Below are 26,384 nucleotides of genomic sequence, written 5' to 3'. Positions count from 1 at the left end.
GATATTTTTGCAACGAGTAGAGGAAGGAAGGTTCGGATTAAAAGATTCAAAATTGTTTCAGTATTTTAGAGCTTTATTCGAAAAATGACTTAAATAAAAATGGTGGTGAATTCTTTGTTTCTTGGTAAAAGCGGATACACGATTTTTTAATAAGAGTTTTGTTTTTACATTTCATCTTGGAAATTCTTAACTTTTTGGGAAAAATACAAAAATATTCTTACAGTATTCTTAAAATTTATTCACGATAAGTGTGCACTGCATTTTGCTTTGCTTGTTATTTCTCAATGCTTCAATCATTAAAAAGTTAGCAGCTTGCAACTCTTTTGATGGAAAATGCAGTGTAATGTCTTCTTTTAAAAATAAAGCTGTTACACTGCAACAACGGCTTTGCATTATTTCCAAATTTTCAAAGCAAAAATGGTCTTTTCTGATGAGGATAAAGCAGTGATAAAAAAATGATTACGAGGAGAAAAGATGGAATGCATACCGCAAGCTTGTAATCTTTTTTGGTCTGACGTCAATTTTTGTCTCTTTTTTTTTGCAATTCAGATTTCGATCACCAGATAAAAATCATGCTACAATCATGGACAAAATATTTGAGACAAATGGGAGTTCCCGGCGAAATTATAAACACCACAAATGATTGTTAAGCGCCTTAAACTACAGTTGGAAAGTAGAGTCTTAACTCTGAGTTTTAGTATGAGACTTAAGACTGGATTTAAAAGCTCAAATTGACTCGAATAAGGCTTGGAATACAGCCTAGAAGCCACCAAACCCCTCTAAAATCGAAATATTCAACGAAAGAAAGTGCTAAAATAGCAATTCTCGCCCGAACTTTAAATTCCGAAAAACGTTAAAATACACTAAAATCTCAATATATTTCGACCATGATTGTAGCTATAAAAATCTTGGTGATAAGGAACTCGACTCTTTGAAATTATATTAGAAATGCGTTAAGGATTTATTGGCTAAAATTTCGTAGGTAAACTCTTCATTTTCAAAACTTCAAATCAAATTTAATTTACGTTGCGTTTTTGTTGAAAAAATTTAAAAATTTGCAATATTCAACAGAATGTAAAGTAGATCGACTGATTTTTTTGAAAAGAAATTTCTTACACAAGGTAAAAATCCGGGGGTGACAAAGTGGTTTACTTTACATTCTGTTGAATATTGCAAATTTTTAATTATACTTAATTAAACTCCTTCCTACCTTCCCAACGATACCAAACTTTTTAAGATTGAAGCATTGGTTGAGAAATAAAGAGCAAAGGAAAATGCAGCGCACACTTATCGTGAATAGACTTCAGGTAAGGACCCTAATTCTAAAAAATCCTAAAATATTCTTACAATATTCTTAAATAAGGACCCTAATTCAAACTAAATTGAGCATGCAATAGCTAAAAAGTTGGGCATTTTTTGTGAAAGCTTTTAAAAGCATTTAGCATTTGCGAAAGTAAATGTCTTTAAAAATTTTAGGAAGAGCCATTCGCGAAAGTTTATGCTTGACAAAAATAGAAAATCTATAAAACTTCAAACTTTGAATAAAATGTAAACTTTTATAGCACTTTTTAGCCTCCTAAAAAACTAATAAATCAAAGGATAAGTGTTTCAAGCCAATCCAAGAAGTATTTGTCCCTCTAAGCCATTTTTTCATGTGAAAATTCTCAATTTTACGTCTTGATTCACGAAAGTTTATGCTCGCGAAAAATGTTTTTCAGTTAAGGGCTCTGACCATAGTCCAAAAATTGATTTTGGTATTTGAAGATAAAAGTTATATTTCAGGTTCCTTAACACTTTTAACAAAGAATTGCCTTTATAAATTCCTTTTTAATCGAATCCCTTAGGAGTAATTAAAAATTTAATTGCAAAAATGACGTTATGAACTTTAAAAAGATGTTAATAATATGTTGCATCACCCTCTTTTACAAAAAGTGCTTAGTTTTAATAGGTAATTAACTTTTTTGTTTCAAAATTTCTTTACACTGTCCGCAAAGAATTGAACTATTTTGAATTTTGCGGAAAATTTTTCTAAAAAGATGTGTCAAAAGTTATGACTGTTTTTTTAAGCAAAATCCAGATGAAAAATTGATGAAAAACCACTATTTTGAAGATTTCGAGACAAAGAAGCATTTACAAAAATTTTCCGCAAAAATCTTTATTGTTCGGTAAAAGATACACCATCTACTGCGAAAAATTTTTGAAAATGTTTTTTCTTCGCCGAAACTAAGCACTTCAAAGTTGAAATACTCTTCCTCGCAAAAGTCTTCATTTTCTTCTTCATCAATTTTTTTCAATGTAATTTTTGAATTTTCAGATTCAGGAATAGTCTGTCTAACAGAAAATGTATAACATGCCATAGTTTTGTTGGTTACATCAGTCAGAAAACACATTTTAAACACGGCAATTATGAAATAATCACTATGGTCAGAGCCCTTAAATTCGCGAAAATAAATGTCGTGAATTTCGCGATTTTTTGTCCTCGCGAAAGTTTGTACTCCTAAAGAAGGGTTTCCGAAATCTTCCAGGCTAACCTGGAAGGGGAGGGGTGCGAAATTCAATGACTTTTTCATACTTTCTAACCAATTATGACGTGATCTTTTAAATGTGGGCACACCTAGAAATAAGAGAAAGTTACTACAATTGGTGCATTCTAAAATTCAAAACGAGTGACGTGTTACATTAATTGTGGTAGGGCGCCTTTAGCTTAACCTTATCAGGTGAAAGAGGAACTTTGTTGGCGAGGGTTTCATGTAGATTATAATGATAGGTCTTCTTTATCAAACTTAAGATAATACCCCCGTATTTTCTTATGCAATTCTTTCACATAGAGGCATTTAAAAAGACACTTCGTTTGACAGTTCTGCGTTGTGGAGCGATATTAGATGAAGATGAATTAAGAGAAGGATCAAGGGTAAGTGGAGAAATCCAGGGAGAAATAGTGGCGCCCTCGCCCCTACCTTCGGGTAGATAGCTCATCAAAAGCAGTCGCAGACTTACTTAGATGTATTGTCAATTTGAATATTATTGAAAAAGGACATAGCTTTTCATATACAAACTTTGTTCCGCCTTTTCTCAGACACACTGTATAGGGTGGAAATAGTCAGGATCTATCTCAGTCGGGAAGATAAGTCACCTTGCCGAATTCCCGACAGGGTGCACGTTTTATATTTTGCAAGACAATTTTTTCAAGAATAATTAGATTTTCGCAGGATTTATATTCACTTTTTTTCGACTAATTCTTTGATTTTCTTAAATGTTTTGTCAAAAAATCTATTTTTTTGGTAAAGATACTGTTTTTTTTTTATTTTCGCGAGCATCAAATTTCGAGAATTTTTGGAAACACTTGCGAAAATCGCGAAATTTAAAGCTGGCGAAAAATAATCCACTTAAGGTAAAACCATTTTATGAAAAAACAAAAATTTCAAAAACCAAGGATAAGTAAAGCTCAATCAAACTCAAGTAAAACAGAGTGGCCGAAGATGAGCCAAATTCCAACGATTTCTTACAAAGAAAGGGCTTTCTCAGTACCATGAAATAACCGAATTTAATTTGTTAACATTTCCTACAATTTATATTAGAATTGAAACAATAAAGAGTGCAGTTCGAGAAATGTTGAGGCTGTTTTGTGGCTTACTGTTTATGGTAACCTTTCTTAGGAGTAGTCATGCACAACTGCGATGGACTAAAAACGTAAGTGAATTTTTACATATCTTTTGCATCTGGAGATTCAAGTCGGGCTTTTAAAATCTTCAACTTTTAATAAACGTGGAAGTGAGGCCTAATTTCTGGGGAAGTGTTGAGCTCCGGGCTTCCAAACACACCTTTTATTATAGGTATTTATAAACTAAAACCTGGCTTTTTAGAGCAAAATAAGAGAATCTTCTTTTTTCAAAAATCTATAATCTGGAGAGGGTAGGTGTTGGCGGGGTAGGGCGTTAATTAGACATCTTCATTACTTCAATTTTCCATTTTTTTTCCTTTCAGGGTTTCAAAAGGAAGAGAGGATTTCAACGTATATCGTTTCATTATGATATGAAAAAAATCGAAGAAGAAATCTTAAACGAATTGAATTTCAATGATAGAGGTTTTATGGATGACCAAGAGAATCTGGCACTCGAGGAAAACAATTATCAAGGCGATGCTAGACGTGTAGGTGATAATCGAATAGAGATTTACGACGTCGATAACAATGAAAATGCAGGCTACCGGATGGGAAATTACTACGGAGACAAAAGAGAGAAGCATAACATTCGAATCGAAAACAATGACGACAATGATGAAATAATGCAAAAAAATCTCAACAATTTCAAATCAAAATTATTTGAAGAAAATCGGTATTTTCGGAACAAAAATTACGATGACGTTATCACTGTCAAAGATTCAATACTGGGGATAAAGTTTTTGAAAAGGAAAATATTGAAAGCATTATATGATAACGATGATGGTGAAAATGAATCTGTTCGAAAAAATGATGAAAAAAACGACAGTGGAAACTATGGAACAAGAAGTGCTTTTTCTGAGAAAAACTAGAAAGCTTTTATATTCAAAACAAAACTATTTAAGTTCAAAGACCGTGCAACGGATTAGAATAGGTGGATTAAGAACTCATAGAAAACACTCCTCGTTAGGTTATCAAACTTTTTTACGAGTTTGCTAGCAATTAAAACTTGATAAGTTGTAAAAAAGTTGTAAAAAATCATTACTTTCAACATTTTCATTGGTCATTACGTATCACGTGGCACATTTTAAATAAGAAAATGCACTTTTTTAGCCCTTTCTATCCAATGCAGAAATTAGCCAAATAATTTGAAATTTATTTTCCTAATTCTAAATACAGTCTTCTTTCACCAGTATGCAACCCATTCGTGACCCATCGATAGTTTCTTAGTTATAGACCATACGTTAATTTTCACTTATCTGAAGATTGCCATTGACAAAAGATTAAAAATTTACATTAAAACTGGTCTAGCGTTTGTTGATGCTAAAACTTAAGTGCAGGATTTAAAATATTTGCAAAATCATCAAAATTGATCGAATCATAGGACAAATTCGTTTTCGAAACTGTATAAATTGGAAAATTGTTCTTATAAAAACAATGAAAAAACTAAACGAGGAGTGCGCAGAGTCATTTACAGATTTTTCTTGTAACAATGAGAAGACAATGGATCTCTCTTGGGAGCAACGAGAGAAGTTAATCCACCTATTCTAATCCGTTGGACCGTGGTACTTAAAGGGACATAACAGTACTTGCGAAATTTGTAAACAAACTGTATGCAGCAGATACAAAATCAAAACAAATGTCACATGTCAAAATAAAACATCAAGCCAAATATGGCTAATTTTTATTGTTCAATTGTTTTACAAGTTTGTTTTGGACACGTGATTTTAATTGTTCTCTTTAAAGACACGTGGTTCGCACAATGTTTACATTTTACTACTTTAATGTCCCTTTAAAGGGCTAAGAAAGTTTTTGTTATTAAGTCGTCCACGACAAGAAGGAAACAATATCTAAAGTATAATCACAGTAAATGTGCGATCTTTCCTTTTGTCGTGTGGAAACCAATCCCTTGAGAGTGGTTTCCAAGTTGTGTAGTATGATAACAGTTAATTAAATTCTGCATTTGAGGTGCATGTTTTTTCATGCATGTACAGAAAGTTAAGTCATATTGTTTTCTTTGTATGTACCTCAATCAAAATTTGGAAATTGGGCAACGTCCGTTAAAAAATAAACTTCTTGACTCTAAGAAGAGTGATTAAGGTCTCTGGCAATTTTGAATGCTTACTATTGATCGAAATGAATTTAAAAATTTCTGAAATATTTATACTAGTGTTGTTGTTGTAATATTATCAAAGGTAAAATATTTGGAAAACTACATTACTAACGTGTTTATTGTAATTATTTTCTATTAGCAAATTGAAGAAAAAAACCCTAGATAAAAAAACTTACTTTACAATTTTTTAGACATTACTTTAAATACACAAATAAATGATGGATTGGGCTCTTCAAGAATATGTTCGTTTGTACATAGGGGTGGAGGATATAGTGTCCGAAGGGTAGTGGAAGGTCTACAAAATTTGCACTGTCCGGGGTTAAACTTGCTGTGTTTCAGGGTAATTTTGAATGTCCAGCTGGGTCAACCGATGCTTGTTCGGGGGTTAAAACTGCTGTCAGGGGGGGGGGTCTTAAGTCAGAATGGTCGGGGGTAAATTTCTAAAAAATGTTATATCCTCCATCCCCTATCAGAGCCCATTACTACTTTTTAGGATGGCTCTTAAATTTGGTACGATTAGGAGGAAAAAGTCTCGTCATCTTCATTGTCAGCTCACTTTTTTGTTCGCTGATTTACGTGGTAAAACTTTGTTGAGTGGCGAGATTAGTTTTGATCTGAAGATTAAGAACCGGGTGGTTCATGATGGTTTTTTTTGCTTGTAAAAATGTTAAGAAGTTCTAAGTTCTGCCGGTTCAAAGACTTAACCGGATGGTCGCGGATAAATGTTTTATAGTAGATTACGCAGTACTTAAGTAATTAACACCATTCAGTTACAATGTCTTAATTATCCTACTTTCGCAATTCATAAATAGCAAATTCTACATTTAGGTTTAAATCTGTCCGATTCTGGGAAACAGAACTGAAATTCAAAACATAAAAAAAATCTAAAGTGTCAAAATTATGATATAGCCTATTCCAAAAAAGTTTTGCTTTTTGTCCTGAAGGTCTACTCGATGATCCCCAGCGTTTGTAGCCCCAAGATAGACCATATTTGCAGGTAATTGAATTTAACCAAAAGAATGACTTCTTTTTGTTTCGGAGCAAAATACAATCGTAACGCGTGAACATGGTCAAGGTTGCTGGAACTAGAATGAGACTGTACCCAACATAATAATAGAATAATAGGGAAATGTTCGACTTACACAAGCCTCGGAATTTGATTGGTCAACCTCGTTCGGGCGTTGACTTTTTATTGGTCAGTAGTATCTTCATCGTTATCACTAATGGGCGGGTTGTTTTCTTTGATTTTGACGACGGGTTCTTTGCAGAAGAAACAATCTTTACTGTTCATGAGATGTCGTGTAATACAGGGCCTGAAATAGTGGAGATAAACGAAACAATAAATATCTACTATTCATTTTTTATAAGAACCAGAGACTTAAGTTTGCGGGCCGAAAGATAAGAACATTATCTGGAACAATCAAAGCCCGATGTTAGATATGCTTTTAAGAAGAGCGTAGTTTGAAAAATTGAACAGCGAAATTTATCCATTCTTATAGAAAAGCGACAAACAGCGTCTGAGATGATGGAGATAAACACAATGTAAGAGATATAATTCAGCATAACATTTCTTTCCTTAACTTGCGCGTGTTTGTAAGATTAAATTTTATCAATAGAAGTTCGAATTAGAAGGTGAAAAATACCAAACAAAAACAACATAAAAACGTTTCTTGGTAAGCGAAGCGAACTTACTTGCAAGAAGAATGGCCACATGGGTCAAACGTGACATTCTGTGGCCATGCATAACAAATAGTGCAAATCGCTTCCGCGTCGATCGACTCCTACAGTAAAAAGAATATATCATAAATTACGTCAAGGATAATTTAAAAACGTCAATTTTGTTACGTAATTTCGTAAAAAATCAAAACAAAATCCACGTATAAATCAGGTAAAAAATCTGCAAAGTGTGATTATCACGAACTTACAAACCCAAGGAATACCACCCATTCAAATCATAACAAATAAAAAACAGCAGAAAAATCGAAAACAAAATGCGACGAAACCTTTTCCATATTCGCTAAAAAATCGAGCCCAAACTTCGAAAAAAGGATCGAACAGTGAATAGAGCTTTTTCATACTTAGGTAAGTAACACATTCACCATTATGGAAGCAAACCTTCGATTTGCGTAAAAGATCACATCTACAAATCTTGCTTCCTACACGGGGAAGCATTTATTCGAAGGGAGGGTGGGGCGTTTATTGAAAAATTTTCCTCTGAGGAGGGGCGTTTAAAAAATGGGGGACGTTTATTTAAAGTAATACGGTACCTGTTTCTTCATTTTGACGAGAGTATGTTCTTCAGATAAATATTGAAGCAAAGCATCAATCTCCTTGCATTCGTCTTCTGATACTTCTTTAACTGAAACACATGACAAGTAAAAATTCTTGATATGTGTAAGTCAAGATGACGTCATATTCCCTAACGGAAGCACCCGAGGAAAGTCGGATTTTTACAGATTTTGACCACCGCGTTTCTATTTTTAATAAACAGACAGCGGTCAAATCCCGGTTTTTTATCGGGTGTTTCCGTTAGAAAAATGACTCACACATATCAAGAATTAAACCTTTATTCCACACGACGAGGTCAACAGCGGGTTGGATATCGAATCGGAATGTAAAGCATTATAAAAGTGTGTATTATATTGTGTCAATTACTTAAGTGCACGGCCAGTTTTCACCTCTGATTTATGATTTTCTTTCCAGCCGTTCTTCCAACCCCTTGATTTGAAGATCATAAATTACAAACCACACTCTTTTTTTGTGGTAGAAGTAAACGAAAATTAGGTGAATTCGGTTTTACTCTACTCTTGAAAGCGGGCTAAAGACACAGTGAATTGCCGTAATTCGTACTTGGTAAGCTCGAAACAAACACTATGTGATGTTAGGTTTGATGTAGATGGATAGCTATACTTACATTTTTCAAATGAGAACATAGGGGTGGAGGAGTGTGCACCATTGATATCAGTTCCTGGATTGCCAGCTAAGAAAGCCACAGATTCCAATTGGAAACTTGGTTCATCAAGGAGTTTCGCGACTGTCTTCTTTTTACTGAAATTGAATAAAAATATTGGAGGAGGTTTGTAGTTGTGAATTCAGTCATGGTCATGTTCGTACGTGACGGTTCCATTTCGTTTGAAACCATTTTATTGGTTAGATTGAAGTGACCTAAAACTTGAATGTAACCAATAGAATGGCTTGGTAAGGTGTTAACATGAACTGAATACCTGAATCACTATCTTCTATATTTACATGCATTATAAGGGTTTTCTTTAGGCTCCCGTGCCCTGGAGTCTGTCTTAAAATAATATGCAGCAGAGACAAAAAGGACGAACTTTCGATAGAGCTTATAACAGACTAACTTGTTGTGCTCATTGAAGACATAATCAGGAATGCAATATCATTTGTGAGCAAAAAAACCTCTATTTAATCCGCATTGCATAAAAAACTAGAGCCATTATTGTCTTTGCTGCAGATTATATTGAGGTGCAGATTGAAATATCGAACGTGATTCAAAGCTCCTAAAGTGTGAAGAAAGAAAATCTCCATATCGGGAGCTAGATGATATACATACACCATTATTTCTTCGATTTGAAATTTAGATCGTAGAAAGCAGTGCTTATATGATAAAGTAAAATGTTCGCCCCCCAAACAAACTGGACAGATTATCAAATTTACCTCATCCCGTTAGAACAGAGTACCGAGTTTATGTATTCGAGATAAATCGAGGGGGACGGTATAAAGCAAAGCTGACATGGGCCAAAATCGCCGTCCACTTTGCTCGACGACGGTAAAAACACCAAAAGATACCGTCGTCTGTTTAGGTGAGCAAAGGCGTAGAGCCGTAAATCAACTATCGACTTTGTTTTGCATCGATTTCACTTACCGTCGCCCTCGATACCCTCCGATACATAAACTCGGTAGTATGTTACCGGTTGAATGTATGATCTCACTAAAACATTAACTTACCTTTGCTCAGGTGCACGATGCAATAAAGTGACGAGCACTCCAGCCACTGCAGCCAACACAGCATAACGATCTTGTCTTTCTATGTCTGAATAAATACAATTTTTTAATTGTTATTCATTCTCATTTAACAATTCGAATTTAGGTTTCCGAAACTACTTTAAACGATATAGTTCGTTCTTATGTGCAGTTGTCAAAGTAAGGTTTTCGGCTGAGACGGTAAATGGTAAATTCTTGACATTTTGATGAATTATTCAGAATTTTGAGACTGAGACGTTAATCCGTCTGGGGAAGAAGAACTTTTGAGACAAGAAGTCTCTTCGAAACAACACTTTGAAATTAAGGTTAGCAGCTAATTTTATGAATCTTGAAAAGAGTATGTTAGCACGGTAGTGAGTAGTGAGTTTATGTACAGTTGACGCTTTCTAATTCGATTTTCAAGGGGAATCGGATTTTCATCGAATATGGGAGCGTATCGAATAGTAGAACGTCGAATTAGAGAGCGTCCACTGTATGTGTGTTTTTATGCGACGACGATGGAGACGCTTACCTTTTGTTTTTGTCTAGATCCTGGCCAACTGAGGACGATGGTAAACCTTTTACCGTCCACGATTTGCAGGTTAGAATGCGGGTCATTCCTAATCGCTTCAGTCACTCCGCCGTCCTCAAAAGCGCAATTACATAAACTCACTTGTTTTTCAAGAAAGCTCTCGATTTTTAAAAAGGCAATTACCTGTAGCATGTAATCTTGATAAAGTTTCGAACAATTTATAACTAGCTGTTACTCTGTTCAATATTTGAATCACAGCCTAAAGAAAAATTCATATTAAAGTAAGAGTGCACTTAGACATCTTCAAAACTGCGTGTATTTAATACTTCTTTTCGACCGTATTTGCCGCCAATTGCCGCACGGACATTTTTTGTCCGTTTTACCACCCTAAAACCGCCCAAGTCTTTATTTCGCACCTAAAGACATTAGAACAAGTGATACTTTTATGGACCTACCTGGTTATGCATTTAACACATTTATAATTGATATCTACGTTACGTGACCATTAAACAATCATTCAGAACACTAATAGTGACGATCTATTAAAATTAGTTGTTTGTTTCTTATTAAAAAAACATTGAGAAACCAAAATTTCATGCTCTTGAAATATTCTTTCATATTAAAGACTTTGTGAGCAAAAAAAACATCTATCTCATAAAAAAATTGAGTTATTTGACTAAGAACATTGATGTATGCTTATTAATAGTGATTCTTATAGAAAAACATGCGTTTTTTGAGCCAACACATTTTTTTTGCAAAAATCTACTTGAGCCATCTTTTAACTATAATGGTACCCTACTTTCATGCAAAAAATTAGAACAAGTTAATGATCCAATTTTTCCGTTTCAAAAAATCCGTTTTTTAGCCGTTTTTTGGCCCAAATTTGCCCAAAATTTTGGAAAATTGGGCTCCGTCAAATTCAAGGGTTTATAGTTATGCATCTTTGTGCAAAAAATCTTAAAAAATGAAAGAGCCAATCTCGAGAAAAGCTAATACCTAAGTAATTGATAATGTGCTTATAAAAAAACAAACGAATTTGGCCAGTTTTTCTATAAAAACAAGCCAAGCAACCAAAATTTCCAGTCTAAACACACATATTCTTCAAAAGTAAGCCCTCATGAGCAAAAAAACATCTATCTCATAAAAAAATTGAGTAACTTGACTATGAACATTGATGTATGCTTATTAATAGTGGTTCTTATAGATAAACATGCGTTTTTTGAGCCAACAAAATTTTTCATTTTTCTGCAAAAATCTGCTTGAGCCATCTTTTACCTATGATGGTGCCCTACTTTCATGCAAAAAATCAGAAAAAATTAATGATCCAATTTTTCATTAAGTCCAAAAAAACCGTTTTTTAGCCGTTTTTTGGCCCAAATTTGCCCCCAAATTTTTTTTTTTTCGAAAATCGGGATCTGTTACATTTTGGCCACTACCATTTTGCACCATTGTACCAAAAATCAAAAAATTCCTATGATTCAATCCCGAGAAAAGTTGGTAACAGACGGACGGACGGACGGACGAACACAGGTTAATTTAAAGGACCTCCAGGTAGGTCCAAAAAGTGTAAAAAAGGATTGGATCGAGTTCAAGGTGGTAAAACGGACAAAAAATGCCCGCACGGTAATTGGCGGTTGCGGTCGAAAAGGTGTATAATATATAGAAATATATGACAGGTGTATAATATAGAAATATATGAGAGGCTTAAATTCGTTTAGAAGACACCAAGCAACCTATTAACAATAAATCTAACCCTGATTGGCGCATCAAATCGATAATAATTGATAAACTATCAACTTCTCAAATATTGGTTATGGTGTCTCAGATATCCCTCTCTACGAAGCCGCCCACTCACCCATCGCCCATCGCCCAGTTCGCACTGATTAAATAAATCAATCCTTCCATATATCTTGAGCAATAGATTTAATAATAGAAGCTACTTTTGGTTCATTTTGAAATCAGTTCGCACTGATTTAAAATTGAAAAGGTGGAGTTCATTACCTGAAATAATCTAGTGAGAGTAAGTTCAGCTGATGGTCTTGAAAAATCAGTGAAGACTTCTGGTACGATGCTGCACACCATCTCCAAAACCTAAAACGAAACGTTCATACACACGTGAATTATCTCCAAAAATATTGGTTCCTGTTACAGGAAAGTTTTATATATTTTATGTATGTGTAAATTACAAATGTATTTTAAATGCTATAGTTCAAACTATACGGACAGCTAATGTAGTAATTAGTGGAACCAACAAGAAAAATCGATATATTAATCATCCACAATGAGAAAAATACGTCGAATTCCATTTTCATTGGAAAACTATATCTTAATCCCCCTGAGAAAGACACAATAGCTTTGAGAATTCCCAGTGAATTTTTGAATACAATCACTAATTCGAATTAATTCTAAATCCTGTCAAAAGAAGGCCTTATTAATATATTCAAGTTTACATTGGACTCTCGAGAGTTAATCATTTGTACGCACGTACCCTGAGTAAACCAACAGTTAAGTCGAAACATATTCCACACGTCCGCAATTGTCTTGTCTCTGGTAGTTGACCATCAAGCCGGGCCGTCGCTTGTTGAATCTGAAATAAAAAATATTATATGTTCAATATGTTGAAGAGGTAGTTTTTGGAATGTCAGACTCCCGCGGATTTGAGACAAATTTCCAGATCGTCCTGAATTTAAAGCTCATTTTTAGCAAAATCAATAGTTTAGGTTATCGTAACTGCAAAATGAAAATTCTCTGGTTCGACCCCCCTGTTCCATAGATTGGGGTGGTCCAGAAAATTTAAAATTTACGGAAACCTGTTTTGGACCACCCAATGGTGGGCTGACTATCCGCATGAAACATCGATTCTAGTATCAGTTTTATGAGATAAGTAACTCACCTCTTGCAGAATACCAACGAATTCAGAGAAAGCCCAATTCAATTGGTTCAGCACTCCATTCAAGAAGTTATTGGAAAGAGTTTCCTGGTCCAAGCATAACGCTCTCATTAGTTGTTGATACACTTTGGATGGGCAAGGTCCTGTAAAGAAAGTACGAGATTAGGGCTACAATCCGCATTGAAATGGGCTTTTCCAGAAAAAAAAATTACCCCCACTGTTGAGGATATTGATTTTTCGAAGTATCGAACCCCCCTGGATATCCTATTTTATTGTTAAAGACCCCCGGATACCCTAGATATCCTCTCTTATAAAGGTGCTTACTTACGTATTTTTTACTTCAAAAGACACCCCTGGATATCCGCTCCCTTGTGGATATTTAACGCCCTGGATATTCACTTTTTAACAAAAATCGTTAACCCCCTGGATATCCGCTATCCTCAACAGGGGCGGTGGCACGGACTATTTATGGAAAAGCCCAATATATTGAGAATTTTTGTTTTTTCTTCCATTATCAAAATTCGAGGTTCGGGCAAGAAAGTCGATTTAGGACTATCAGTTAAATGTAATCGAATATTTCAATTTGAGAGGGGTTCATAGACTTCCAGGCTATATTCTGAACCTCATTGGACAATTCTTTAACAAGGCTAGGGTTGGAACTGCTCATAGTTAAAACACTATCCTTCGCAACTAAGTTAGAGCGCTTCCAAATCGTTTGTGGCTATAACATTTCGTGGAAATTTCCCTTTTTTCTCAAATATCACGACCTTGATTGTACTATAACAATTATGCAGTAATAGCAACAGATTTTCCAATGAGAACTAGGTGCAATTCGAATTTTGGGGTTGACTCATTTTTCTCGGCTGCAGACAGCTCTTTATTTAATCTGTGAGAAAAAACTTTTCATAAAAATGATTAACCGGAAGCAATTGTCCCTTGGGTATAATCACCTGGCGGCTGTCGGTGGAGTGAGGGAGTCTATTTGCGCTAGACATGGGAGGTGGAATGCTGAGGTTGCGCGTCACACCTAATTTTAGCTCCCAGTAACTTACCACCTAGATGAGATTACCCAATCTAAGCTACTCATTCGCTAAGTTGGCGATGACCGGGGATCGAGCCCACAATCCTTAGATTGTAGGGGGAATGCTTTATCGACTGAGCTACCCGGCTACAATAAATTTCCCATCCTAAAGAAGAATTTCAGTGTGATGTTTAAATGGTAAAAAGTCAAAGTACTCTATAGATGTCAAGAAAGGGGTTTATAGCTCTGCTGTAAATTCTAATTGTACCTAACCAGTTGCGCTATCAGTCTAATTTCACAAGACATTTTTAGTATAATTTCACAAGACATTCTTAGTATAATTTCACAAGACATTTTTAGTATAATTTCACAAGACATTTTTAGTATAATTTCACAAGACATTTTTTTATATTCCGTTTATAAATCAAGGATTTGAACTTACTCTGCGTAAAGGCTCGTATTGTTCCCGCTAAAATGAAAAAAAATCTCATTATATACCAAAGAATATCAAGAAGCAAATGAACCAAGAAGTTTAATAAGGTTTATTATGGTACAATTCGTAACAGATCATTATTTTACCACGTTTAACTGAAGCTCATTTCATACCTTGATCCGATATCCCGAAAGGAATAAGATCGGGCGACGTTGCGTGTCGGAATCCGAAACCATCACCCTGTAGAGATAACATTAAAAGATAATAGAGGGATTTAGCCAATCAGGTTTCGTATTTTCACTAGCCTATTATATTTTCCGTTCGCGTTGGCGAATTATCTACGGTATTTATCCTGCAGGTTTGGCTAAGTTTCATTCCCCGTTCTTCAAATTTGAAGGTAAGAACTTACCCTCCAGAAGCGAACTAATATCCAGGTTGTATGAACCCATGTACGTTTGTCGTACGCAGACATTAAGCATCTCATCAACTGTTCTTTTACATTCGTATTAATTGTTTCGATAGCATTCAATGTTTGTGGGTAACAGACGAACGTCGCAACACCTGAAAGTATAGAAAACGTAAATATAATAATTTTTCTTTGTACATCTGATGATTGCCATAAGGCATGAAACTCGAAGTAATGAAATTTTTTTAACAGCGAAATTTCGAAATAAATTTATAAAAACGTAAATATGTTATAAAGGACATCATTTGGTGTATAATAAAACCTCCGATTAACTGTCACTCTAAAAGGCGGACACCTAATAGATTAGCAGACACTAACTCTATTACCCGATGGTATCCACTAATTGGGGATCCCGCTGGAGGTCTCCTACCCTACCAAGAACAACTTTCTCCCCTTTCGGCGCCGTGCTAGCATACAATTTTGAGAAATTCTATTGTTTATTTTGCCTTATCAGCATTAGAGGCAACCCTCTTCTCTACATCATGAAAATTTTTTAAAAGTAGTATTCAACTACCACCAACACCACAGCTTAGCTTGATGTGAGATCTAACATATGACAATTCTCTACAGAAATTTATCGCACATTTCTCAATGTCAAAGAATCTCCAATATATGTAGCATGACATGTACATTACTTCTGGGACTTATGAATTTTAGTGAAATGAGTTTCCTTCAAAAGAAATCTCTTGACTTCTGAAACTGGTTGCCCAATCAAACTTATTTTTAAAACCGTGCGCTTCTGTCCTGTCTGTTTCCATCGATCGAGCGAGCGTGCACGCTAGGTCTTGCTCGTCAACTCCTAACAGTCAAGCGTATTAAAAAATATAAGTATTGTGAAATGTGCTCATGAGGACAAAATGCTTTAGTAGTGTATTCACTGGGGGGCTGAGGGCTGAACCCACAACCTTGTAGGCTGCTGGCATCTACTGATGATTTTTTCACTGTGCCAGTAGCAAGAAAAATAGCGTGAAAGCGCTGTGAGTGGTCTAACCAAGGAAATGGAAGCTCATTGGAACCCCTGCAGTTCTGCGAGGGCTTGATGCAATAGATATATAGCATTAACTGGTTGATGGCAAAAAGAAAATCACATTTGAAAAACAGGACATTTTTATTGTACATTTATATAGTACACTACGCTTATGGGCATAAAGGTAAGTAGGATTTTCCATAGAATCATCATTTTTCAATAACATCTATAGCTATTAAGAAAGACTTCAGTGCAAACCAAAACCAAATTTTTCACATCGTAAATACCGGTTGTACCAGTTAAAGTAAATAATGTATGTTTTGGTTATGTTTAATGTTATGTTTTACCTCACAAACACCTGTCACGAAATATTTTTCTAAAGAACAAAACATCACTTTTTAGTCCCCATCAAAATTGTTTTTCTGTTGTTTTTTATAGCTGTGTCTTTTATTTACAAGGAGGAAATTTGAGGACTTTTATATCTCTCTTATGTCTAATCATCATGAGGTGATTCCATTTTTATTACTGGTGGATTCTGTCTGGTCAATTGAAAATACTCTTGGAAAATTTTAAAAAGTTTATTTAAGTAATCATTAAAAAGCGTCAAAAACTTCGTCAACACAAATTCCTCATCGATTGACAAGAAGATAAATCAGAGCCGATATTTTTTGTGGATAGCCCAGTGATCAAGGATTCTTAGGCAGTCTTTCGATTGTTTTCAATAGGTCCGCGCCCAATTGGCTCGGCTATCTATGAACTGAACGGAACATTGGAAGGAGCAGGGATTCGAACCGCAAACCCCTGATTTGAGACAGTGACACCATTGACCACTTGGCCACCTACGAAAGAGAATTCAGTATATCGAAAACCTTGTGCAAAAGGTCGTTTAATTCCAGGGATAACACCACAAATCAAACACACGAGTTGCTGAATATTTTATCGACATGACAACGAATTCCTCTTCTTCAATTCCGTTTTGTAAACAATGGACTGAAACGTTTCAAAGAGCAGAAAAGATATCACCGGATTTCTTGCATATCACTTTCTACTTATACGTCTTTTTCGGGATGGTAGCAATCACTATAAACCCTCTTGTTATATACGTTATCCAGAAAACACATCAAACAAACAACCAATCGATATTATTGATCCAGTATCTCACCATCCTGGACATTGTAACAGGATTATCATCGTTCGGTCAAGCATATCAAACAAAGCATTATAAAGAAATCTCATGTGCACCAATCATTTTCATTTACGTTGTACACATCACATCGGCTTACGCCTCGTCATATATGACAGGGATGATTGGTTTAGATCGATATCTTCATGTAAAGTTCTTGGCTAGATACAAAGAAGTTTTTACCAGGAAGCGCTTCTATTTATCTCTCCTCGGCACTGCAATTCTTGCATCATCCCAATCAACGTTGACGCTAACTTTAAATATCACCCATTACCCACGGTACGCAGGCCCCTACGTAATCCCCATCAACATATTTCTGTTCGTCTTTTTATTAACATTACATTTACTCTCCATATGGAAGTTAACAATACACCAAAAAGCTAACCGAAGACTTTCCACATCCAGTAGAAACATCACTAAAATTGCGCTGGTCTATTTCTGCACATTCACCATTTTTCAAGGATACGTGCTCTCCTTTCAACTACTTTTTATCATCATTAGCGAACATGAGCTTGAAGTTAAAGCGAGCGCTTTTCTTGTGGTTACTAAATTTCTGATGTCTACCACGCACGCTTCAATAAATTCCATTGCTTTTCTACGTATCAATAGAAAGGCCAGGCGTTTCTTAAAGAATCTCTTTCGCCCTGCTTCCAAAACAACCAGCAACTAAAACACTGCTAACAAGGGAAACACTGATAAACGATGAATACTGAGGATTCTCAATAATTTGAGCTTAGGCGAAAATAAAAAAATGTAGTGTTTCCGGACACCGGCCGGGTGAAAGTTTTTTTTTCTGACCCGGACGCAGACTATGGGTTCATCTATATGGTTTTGAACGTTCAAGCTATCGAACATCGTTTGGCTAGATTGTAAATTCCGTAGATTCTGCTTGTAAATAAGTTTTGTTCGTTAGTAGTTGATACATTGGTATTTAGGGCTTACTTCATACTGTTTGTATATAAAAGTTATCTTTAAAGTTTTATTTCAATAATCTTAAAGTGGGGCGCAAACCGGCCAACATGTTGGCCAACATTTTTGACCAACATTTCGGTTTGCGGTGGCGCATTTTCAAAAAGAAAACAAGCAGCCAACATTCTCTGCTCAGTGTCCTTCTACTTTTTTTCGATACTCAACTAAACATTCTTACGATATTGGGGATTCCTTCGCAGAGCAAACCCCTACTTTCAGATTTTGACTTTTGCTTTTTTGGAGTTACTAAATTTCTGATGTCTACCACGCATGCTTCAATAAATTCCATTGCTTTTCTATGTATCAATAGAAAGGCCAGGCGTCTCTTAAAGAATCTCTTTCGCCAGGCTTCCAAAACAACCAGCAACTAAAGTCTATTCACGATAAGTGTGCACTCTTTTTTCATTTTCCTATAACTTTTGAAGGAATTCTTCAATCTTTATAAATTTGGTATCATTGGAAAGATATTAGTGAGTGGAACAATTTGAAATAAAAAAATATTTAAAAAAATTCTAAAAATGAAGATGAAAATGAAGAAGAAAAAAATGAAGATCTTGTAGAAAAGTGCTATAACTATCATTTTCACTGAAGTGAATCCTTAATCATCGAACGTCATCACTGTGAAAAAAATTCTCTAAAATAATCATTCAGTCAAAAGATATCAAACAAAGTTATAAGCTGATTGAAGTCTAAAAACGCTGTTTTCTGCAGTTTTTTGCTGTTTTTTGGGGTCAATCACTTATGAACTTTGTATCATAACTTTATATTGAATAAATATTTTAATAAAATTTCTTCACAGTGATTATCTCCTAAAATCAAAGAATCTCTCCAGTGAAAATGAAAGTTATGGCACTCTTCTACAAGATCTTCATTTTTTTCTTCTTCATTTTCATCTTCATTTTTAGAATTTTTTTAAAAATTTTTTTATTTCAAATTGTTCCACTCACTAATATCTTTCCAATGATACCAAATTTATAAAGATTGAAGAATTCCTTCAAAAGTTATAGGTAAATGAAAAAAGAGTGCACACTTATCGTGAATAGACTTTAAGACACTGCTAACAAGGGAAACACTAATAAACGATGAATACTGAGGATTCTCAATAATTTGAGCTTAGGCGAAAATAAAAAAATGCAGTGTTGCCGGAAACTGGCCGGGTGAAAAAAATTTTTTTTCTGACCCGGACGCAGACTATGGGTTCATCTATATGGTTTTGACCGTTCAAGCTATCTAACGTCGTTTGGCTAAATTGTAAATACCGTAGATTCTGCTTGTAAATAAGTTTTGTTCCTTAGTAGTTGATACATTAGTATTTAGGGCTTACTTCATACTGTTTGTATATAAACGTTATCTTTAAATTATTTCAATGATCTTAAAGTGGGGTGCAAACCGGCCAACATGTTGGCCAACATTTTTGACCAACATTTCGGCTTGCGGTGGCGCATTTTCAAAAAGAAAACAAGCGATACTTTTATGGACCTACCTGGTTATCAAACTAATCAGTGAACATTGAAACAATGAAACACATAAGACATAACTGGTCAAAATACCAAAAAATAAAGAAAATGAAAGCATATCTATTGAGAGAAACTATCAACACTATTGAAAAAGATTTTTGAAAAAGAAATAAAAAAGCTATTAAGCGCTTTTCTTTATAAAAACCACTATCAGAAAAATGCACAGCTTAATAAATAAGGTTTCCAGAAAACTCAAACCGTCGAACTCTACCGTGACATTTTCTTCTGTTAAAAAAATAATAATAAAAAAACAATTTGGCTAATAACATTGATATGTGCTCATAAATAGTGATTCTTATAGATAAAGATTCGTTTTTCAGCCAAAAAAATAATAAGTGTTTACAGAAAACTCAAATCATTAGCCTCCACCGTGACATTTTCATCGTAAAAAAATTAATAAAAATAATAATAAAAATATGGCTAAGAACATTGATGTATTCTTATTAAAAGTGGTTCTTATAGATAAAAATACGATTTTTGAGCCAAAAAAATTTTTTTGCAAAAATCTGCTTGAGCCATCCTTTAACTATGATTGTACCCTACTTTCATGCTAAAAATCAGAAAAAATTAATGATCCAATTTTTCACAAAGTCCAAAAAACCCGTTTTTAAGCCGTTTTTTGGCCCAAATTTGCCTAAAAATTTTTTTTTTAGAAAATCGGGCTCCGTCACATTCAAGGGTTTATGGTCATGCACCTTTGTGCCAAAAATCAGAAAAAACTAATGAGCCAATCTCGAGAAAAGCTGGTAACTAACACACTAACTAACGAACGAACGAACATGGGTTAATTTATAGGACCTCCACCCCACCGGGGTAGGTCCAACAAGCAGCCAACATTCTCTGCTCAGTATCCTTCTGCTTCTTTTCGATACTCAACTAAACATTCTTACGATATTGGGGATTCCTTCGCAGAGGAAACCCCTACTTTCAGTTTTTACTTTTGCTTTTTTGGAGTTTCTCTGATGTCTAAGTATGAAAAAGATACATATTATATTGATATATTTTATTTATATTTCCCGAAGCTTATAAAGTATAATTTGTTTATCTTATTCTTTGGCAAATTCCTTGCAAACACCTAGCCCTGTACACTCTCAACTATGAAGCATTATAATATTCTACTTTTAATTTTACAAACTTTGTTTACAAACAAAGGGAATCTTCCGGTTCTGTGTACTCACCTCTATTTATGTTATATTTTATTTCCAAAGGGTCTAGTTTTATATTTGTTACATATGTTAAAACGAAAACTTATAAATATTTATCTTATTATAATATATACCGAGTATTTCGGTGGTAAAACGTACCTTGTATGATGGTATCGCAGACATCTGGATTGACAATTTTTTCATCACACAGGGAAGTGGCAAGGAACGAAGCCATCTCTGATAACGTCTCTTCAAAACCTGAGCAAGTGAGAAAAAGATTTTCAATTCACGCAGAGTACAGAGGGGTCTGGACCCATCATTAATATTTAATTGGCCATTCATTGATCTTTAAGATATTCTGAAATCGCATTAGTTATGGTGGCGGTTGTACCGGTTGCTAGCATGCAAAAAAGATTTTGATTTATATTGACATTTTGTTGCCAAATTCTTTTAACCTATATATCAAGTTTGAGCAAACTTTACTTGTTTCTTATTTGAAACTCCGTTAAAAACCAACACGCATTATTTTAATCGGAAAAATCCCTCTCCCCTGTCGAGTTCAAACCAGAGCCTTTTGAACAAGTGTTAAGCACTCGACTATTTGCCAGAAAAACTGGAGAAATTATATTGCTTTTTTTGAAGTATCCTTTCGTTTGATCTATAATGTATTCTCTTGCCTCTAAGCAATTTAGTAGAGTTTGTTAGACCAAACTGAAATTTTTCTTCTGTCAACATCATCTAGCAGCCGGCGAGTCTAGCGATAGCAGTCTAATTTATATTTTTGAAGGACCAAATCCAGACATCCTCCATTGAGTTCTATTACAGTCTTGACACCTTTGTTATAAGAAAGAAGATGGCGTTCAAACCCGGGGGGGGGGGAGGCACTGACCTTGACGGCCGACGGAGACGTGCCGCTGGAGTTTGAAAAATGGAACCTCTTAGATATGACTATCTGGTAAATTTGAGATCTTGTCAGAAAAATTTTCCCATTTTCACCCTGGAATTTGGCCAAAATGACTAAAAGTAAACCTTCAGTGCTGCTATTCCTTGTCAACGGTAAGAAATAATTCCATAACGCTTGAAACAAGTAGATGCCATTCTCAATGTAGAACTCCGGTAAGAAGACGTATAGTTTGCCTGCTGAATAAGATTTTTTGATGGTACGTAACACTACTCGTAATAGCCAGTGCAAGTCTTCTTGCTTCTCCTACAAATAACAAAAACGGGAAAGTATTAGAAAGTTGCACAGCTTAGCAAAATATGAAAACCAAAAGTTCGAATTTGCGATTACTTTACGCAAATCGAACGTTAGCTTCCATAACGGCAGAAGTTGCACAACTTAAGGAAAATATGAAAAAACTCCATAACTGGGAACCAGTTTGACATATCATGGCAGCACAGTGTGATCATTTTTTAAAGGTTTTGTTTTTAAATAAGAGTGATATCCTTTGCTTACTCATCAATTTTAATTTACAAGCTTTTTCACATTGGATTGACACGGATGTGGAGCAAGATTGGTCAGAAAGAGGAAAAGAAAGATATTTTCTGCTTAAATCAGCATAATATAACAATAGCAAGACATTGGTCTGATATGAAATATGTGTCTGATATGAAACGCAAACACTTAGGCAAAAATAAAACCTTTACGGAGACGAAAATACAAGGAACTAGTTTGTAAACTAAACTACAGAGATTCAGAGAAATTTTATCCCTAAGGAATCGATTTTTGGTAGGAAGTTGCTTGGTTTGCTTTAGAGACAGCCTAAATGTGCCGTGAAGAGAAGTGACTATTTTTCAAGTAAAAGGTATTACTTTATTTTCCTACTTCAAAATATAGACCCTACCTGTGAAAAGATGACAGATTTAACCCATCCCATGTGACGAGCAACTTCTGTCGCTTCTTTTGTAAAGACCGCTTTCGCTCGTTCCAATTCATGTAAAACGTCTGTGCGCTGAAATAAAGATTTCGTTTCTTTACAAATAAGGGATTTTTCGAAATCCCTTATTTGGTTTGTTCTCTCTCAAGGAGAGAATTTGATAGGTCAAACCCTCGCACATGGCTTTCTTCAGTTTCCTGGGTGCGACTATCAGGCAGACCATGTGTCACATGAAAATATTCGAAAGAAATTCTGCATCATATTAATTAGTACACGAATATAAACTAGTCATTTTATTAACACGAATTGAACAATTTCGTATAAAAATAAATAAAATAAAATAAAACCCCTTAATTAAAACCAGCCGCAGGTTCCTTAAAAAAACAGAAAAATTCGTGTTAATTTCAGATCGCGCAAATTTCAATGCCGTTAAATACTTGGCTCGTAATATTTGTGTAATAAGGTAGAATAGAAAAAATTTACTTACATCAGGTGGGCATCGATTGATTTTCTTAATAGTATCATTCAGAGCTTTCGAGTGTTCTCGCATTGTCTCTGTCACTCCATGTACCTGAAATTGAAAACAAAAGTATAGTCAACCCTCGCTATTTTGAACTCGATCGGGAAGTCTTATTCGTTCGAATAGACGATATCGTCTATTACTGAGAGATTCGAATTATAGAGAGGATTTAACGGGGTTTCTCATTAATAAGAACTGGAAATTAGTTCGAATCATAGAAAGATTCAAATTATAGAAGTTCAGTTTGGCGAGAGTCGACTTTAATCTTCGCAAACTCTCTCTTGATCGCAAGCACCGTGTTAAAAAAAACTACTAAAGGCTGGCGTAGTAAGTCTAACCATAGCCTGTTCGATTATTGATTTCCGGATTCCTTCCTCATGATCACAGACAGCACGATGTAGAAGACAAACTAAACTTCCTCATAACAAAGCCCGAATAAAATCGAGAACTTTGATTCTGGAACACTAATCGAAGAAAAGGGTCTGGAGAAAAACTTTCCAAATCGTATACGACGTAAACCGTAATATCGTAAATTGTCCACTTAACTGACGCCTGCAACATCTATAAAACTTAGAAGTAAACAAAGCCAAACAGACCAGCCAAATTATTTTTTGCTGTCAGATATTTTACAAGACACTTCACCTACCTTACTTAGTTGCCGATGTACCGAAGTATTATACATCAATATGATACTATCCAAAATTTCGATCAAAGATTTATCAAGAGCCATGTTTTCCGTGCTCGTGGCGCTCATCGAACTCGAGGATGAAGGAGTGTTAGTGTTTTCAAGGAAAGACAGATTTCCCAGGCGTGAAACGGGCGAAGCACGCGCTGTCTTCAGGTCATCTAGAAAAATAGACAAAAAATGAATAAAAAGTTAAAGTGAAAGATTATATGACTCCTTTCAAATTGAAAAGAGTTAGGAGAAAAGATGTGACATTTATAGAGAATTATAAGGTATTAAATGACATGAAAAGTTTTGAATAAACACGACTTTTACGAAACCCAAACCGTCAACTAGAGCAATAAGCGAGTGGAAATTGTGAAGGCCCCACATAAATATTGTTATAAAACATACCTCTGTGAGTTTTCTTGAGATGAGATAAAATCCCCCCGACTCTGAAATAAAATAAGAAAAGTAAAATGAACGATGAGTATAAGTGAAATCAAAAAACCAAACTTCAAACTTCAAACTCGAATTCTGCTCCCCTAAGAGAATGGGAGGTTTATTCTCTGTAACTCGAACCCCCGTTTCTTTTTTTTCTTTTTTGATTATGTGTCATAGCAATACAACGATTTCTTTTTTCATTGTTCAATGTTCAAATTTTTACAAATTTGGTATTTTTACAAATTTGGGGTAATTCTCGGACGGGAATTTCATACACGATACGCATCCCCTATATATCATATCAAAATCATTTCTGGGGATGCGCGCAACCTAATTCATGATATTCATGACGTAGGGTTTTCTACAGAAATACCCCGGTTTTAGCCAATAGTGGCAAATATAAACTAGACAAAAGTTGTATAAAATTTGCCACTACTAAATGACTGAAAACTACACTGGCCAGAACCGTGGTCTTTCCGTAGAAAACATTACGTCATGAATATCATGAATAAAACAGATGGTAAAAGTGAAAGGGAAAATAGCAAAAAATGTACCTGGCCAAATCGAAGTAGCTGACACTTTCTTCATAAAATACATTGTGCGGAAGATAAACGTCTGAAATGAAAATACATGATAATGTAACGTAAAACAAAGAACAATTAGCCTATACTAGACGTCACGGCTTTTTTTTTACGCTGTAACGTCTATTCAACTTTGCGACTTTTTCGAATGTTTTGAGCCCAGGTTTTCGGGCTCTAAACATTCGATTTTTTTATATCACTGATATTCACTTTTGATATCAAAAAAATCGAATTTGCATCAAAACACTTGAAAGGCTTCTATTTTTCGAAAATCGTCAAAGTGGAACTCACTAAGAAACGGGATGAAAAATCCCGGTTTTTGGTGGGGTGCTACTTAGTAACAATCAGCTGTCGTGTCTTTTCAAAATCTCCGAGACATTCATTTCTTTCCTTTATTTACTCTCACGAAGGCAAATTTCCGTCCATGTCATCTAATATGCATAATTTCCTTTCTAACGGACATAAAAAAGTTTCCACCCTCTTAAGCGCCTATTATAAAGTCTCCGTACATACATTTTTGTGTCCGTTAGAAAGGAAACTATACATATTTAATGACATGGGCGGAAGTTTTGGGACCTGGAATTTTTTTGTTCTGAAATATAGACAGATTGAGTGCCAAATCCCGCATTTTCAGGTGTTTTGTATAGAGAAATGACGTAATGTCGAATTACACATTTCATCAATATCTACCTTCAACGCCGACTGCTCCTGGTGTTTCTTTAGCCCATAAATCCCAATGGTAACGAAACGCTTTGATTAAACGATGTAAGAAGCATGTCATCACAGGTCCTGAACACGCTTGGACTGGTTGCAGCTTAAACGTACACATACAAAAGTATATACAGCTGACTCTCTCTAATTCGATCTTCAAGGGATCAAATTTTTTTTGAATTAAAGAAAGATTCGAATAACAGAGGGTAGTTTAAACCACTTTCCAGCTGAGGGGACCAATATATTAGTACGGATTACAGAAAAATTCGAATATTAGAGGTTCGAATTAGAGTGAGTTGATTGTAAATTACAGTGGTTAAGAAAAGGATTTCTCGTGTGAGACGGAAAATGGATAAAACAAAGCAAATCAGCAAAATTTATTGAAATTTTGGTGAATTATGCAGAATTTTGAGACAGTAAAGTGTCTTTAAATAATTCACTGAGACGGATATGTGTCTGAGACGGAAAAAATTTTAACACTAAAATCCATTATGACTCCATATTTTACACAATATAAGATCCCTGTCTTGCTATTGCAGGGCATTTCCTTGAAAGTCTTAGAGGCTAATCACTTGATATTGTCTTCGGGATCGAAAGATGGCATCAAACTTACGCTTACGGATCAATAAAGAGAGCCATAAACAAGTTAGATGCTGAATGTACCTACTTGATGATGAAAGTTAGATAGCAATGCGAGGAGAAAATGAAAAAA

General features: G+C 35.0%; 1 protein-coding gene and 1 long non-coding RNA gene across 2 annotated transcripts in view; one reads left to right on the top strand and one right to left on the bottom strand.

The window, feature by feature from the left end:
* The first annotated feature begins 3,578 nt into the window (after positions 1-3,578).
* LOC136798604 (uncharacterized) lies at positions 3,579-4,542 on the top strand. Its single transcript, XR_010845403.1, has 2 exons — positions 3,579-3,690; positions 3,985-4,542. It is a non-coding gene; the product is annotated as an uncharacterized lncRNA (long non-coding RNA).
* A 2,331-nt stretch (positions 4,543-6,873) lies between these two features.
* Positions 6,874-26,384, bottom strand: part of LOC136798625 (E3 ubiquitin-protein ligase RNF123-like) — a 31,894-nt gene continuing 12,383 nt past the window's right edge. Inside the window, exons 18-37 of the mRNA XM_067055257.1 lie at positions 25,652-25,775; positions 24,935-24,995; positions 24,351-24,391; positions 23,919-24,118; positions 23,240-23,323; positions 22,720-22,827; positions 21,905-22,082; positions 21,035-21,133; positions 15,038-15,189; positions 14,802-14,868; positions 14,638-14,664; positions 13,178-13,317; positions 12,773-12,871; positions 12,286-12,375; positions 10,468-10,543; positions 9,738-9,822; positions 8,686-8,819; positions 8,039-8,130; positions 7,464-7,552; positions 6,874-7,084 (exon numbers count right to left, since the gene is read on the bottom strand). Coding sequence (XP_066911358.1) covers positions 6,961-7,084; positions 7,464-7,552; positions 8,039-8,130; positions 8,686-8,819; positions 9,738-9,822; positions 10,468-10,543; positions 12,286-12,375; positions 12,773-12,871; positions 13,178-13,317; positions 14,638-14,664; positions 14,802-14,868; positions 15,038-15,189; positions 21,035-21,133; positions 21,905-22,082; positions 22,720-22,827; positions 23,240-23,323; positions 23,919-24,118; positions 24,351-24,391; positions 24,935-24,995; positions 25,652-25,775 — 2,070 coding nt within the window. The 3' untranslated portion in view covers positions 6,874-6,960. The remainder of the gene's footprint in view (positions 7,085-7,463; positions 7,553-8,038; positions 8,131-8,685; positions 8,820-9,737; positions 9,823-10,467; positions 10,544-12,285; positions 12,376-12,772; positions 12,872-13,177; positions 13,318-14,637; positions 14,665-14,801; positions 14,869-15,037; positions 15,190-21,034; positions 21,134-21,904; positions 22,083-22,719; positions 22,828-23,239; positions 23,324-23,918; positions 24,119-24,350; positions 24,392-24,934; positions 24,996-25,651; positions 25,776-26,384) is intronic.

Source organism: Clytia hemisphaerica, unplaced genomic scaffold, assembly GCF_902728285.1.
Source record: "Clytia hemisphaerica strain Z4C2 unplaced genomic scaffold, Clytia hemisphaerica genome assembly, whole genome shotgun sequence".
NCBI classification, from domain to species: Eukaryota; Metazoa; Cnidaria; class Hydrozoa; order Leptothecata; family Clytiidae; genus Clytia; species Clytia hemisphaerica.
This window is presented reverse-complemented; position numbering and strand designations above follow the sequence as displayed.